This window comes from Plasmodium fragile, assembly GCF_000956335.1.
Source record: "Plasmodium fragile strain nilgiri unplaced genomic scaffold supercont1.109, whole genome shotgun sequence".
NCBI lineage: Eukaryota > Apicomplexa > Aconoidasida > Haemosporida > Plasmodiidae > Plasmodium > Plasmodium fragile.
This window is the reverse complement of record NW_012192689.1, coordinates 1-1,780: the sequence shown is the minus strand read 5'-3', so window position 1 is coordinate 1,780 and position 1,780 is coordinate 1. Positions and strand designations below refer to the sequence as shown.

Sequence of the window (1,780 nt, the reverse complement as noted above, 5' to 3'; positions counted from 1 at the left end):
CACAACACTTCTCACACTGCTATATGCTGACGTGAAAGCAAAAAATTTTGTGTTCATTCATTTCTCTAATTTCTTTTCTTTTCTTTCTCTTTGCATAATTTGCTTCTAGCCGTAGCGTAAATAAAAAAAGAAAAGCGAAAAGCACAACCCCGTGTACATTTCCGTTTTATATAAGTATTCGCAACATGGCACACTTGAACACAATATCGACAAGCAACGTTTCACAAGGAACGTGGCAATGCCGAAATGGCAAAACCGTCTCCTCATCCAGGAAAGGAAATAAAACACATCGCACAAGGGCGCACAGGTCCTTCTTCAAAAAATTTGCTATCCTTTTTGCTGTTGCTTGCATCTTGTTAATGGTAAGCCCAGTACGAAAGATTGCATGATCACGTATAGATGTGGACACTGGAGTGTTCCGCACTGGGCTATATATATGCCGTACGCAACATATCCAATGTTTATATGTATATTTTTGTCCTTCCGATTCTTACTTCCCCTTTTTGTTCCTTTCTCCATTGCCATTCTATTAATTCAACTCGTCACCACTCCTCTTCGCTTCCCTTTTCTACAGCATCCAGATGACTTCGAAACACAAGAACAACATGTCGCCAAAGTGCATAACAGAGTTTCCCGCAGTTTAGCAAAGGTAAAATCACTTTCATCAGAAAATGGGCTTGAATTACATCCGATGGAATTCGAACACTATGACGATGCTCCACCAACCTATGAAGGAACCTATGAAGGTGCCTACAACGATGTCGACGAACCTTATGCAGAAGCCTATGAATTTCCCCCCAAACGAGTATACTCTCGCAACCAATGGACGACACCAAAAAAACGATGTTATAGAGACGGACCAGGAACTATTCTAAAAGAACGGAAAATAGTGGAGTACGAGATACCACAACAAGTGCATTATGAAAGAAAGTGGAAAATAGAACATGATGCACGGGAAGAAGAAGTCGATAGCAACGAGACATTATCTGCCGATGTAGCAGTCTCCGCTTCAGTTGAAAAATCTAGCACATCCGTTTCGAAGTTGGGTGCAGAAGAGCCGTTGCCATCATCCCCACAAAATAAAGCACAAAGTGCAAAAATGGCACAGGAACCGAAAGGATCTTCAGGTGCAGGTAAAACGGATATGTGCACACACGAGGAAAGAAAATACAAATTTTGTCGAAAGTTGTATGTGGAGCTCTTTCTGCCCCCAAAGAAAAACGCCTCGTTGGGGAGATAGAATATTCATCGAATCCTATTGCACACGCCTAATTTACAGGAACGAGCGCAAGCACCGGAAGCATCGGAAGCACAAAGCATGGCAAGCAGAATAAGGCAGTTAACATAAAAACCGGAAGAGGCTTTAGTAGACGGCAATTGGCCACATATATTACTTATAGGTACTGCAAGTTCTTCGTTGCGGCTATTGTCATTTACTGTATAATAATGATTGGTGCTGGCTGTGCCGTTGCGTTTGCACTTCCAGCTCTAGGGGTTGGAAGTGCGTGTTCAAGTGCATCTTTAACTATGTTTTCACTTACGTCAGGAAATTGGTGTGCACTTGGGATTCTCATACCCTCCGCTGCAGGTGGTGCGGGTATACTCAGTATGTTGTCACTTCTGCTATTCCGGTGCTGCTACCGAAAGCGCAGGCAAAAATGCCGAAGAAAGTTTTGAAAGCACAAAATTGCGTCCGAAGGAATATCACAAAGCGCAACTGCTCCGGAAAAATCAGAGGTAACCCGTAAAATCAAAAGTATCCCGAAAACCATAAGTAACT

At 42.6% G+C, this 1,780-nt stretch overlaps 1 protein-coding gene across 1 annotated transcript; it reads left to right on the top strand.

Moving 5' to 3' along the window:
• Positions 1-185: 185 nt before the first annotated feature.
• Positions 186-1,741, top strand: AK88_05257 (uncharacterized protein; the record flags this gene model as incomplete). Its single annotated transcript, XM_012482859.1, has 4 exons — positions 186-362; positions 575-1,133; positions 1,280-1,428; positions 1,589-1,741. 4 exons carry the CDS (start codon positions 186-188, stop codon positions 1,739-1,741), a joined length of 1,038 nt encoding a protein of 345 aa, XP_012338282.1.
• Between the last annotated feature and the right edge of the window lie 39 nt (positions 1,742-1,780).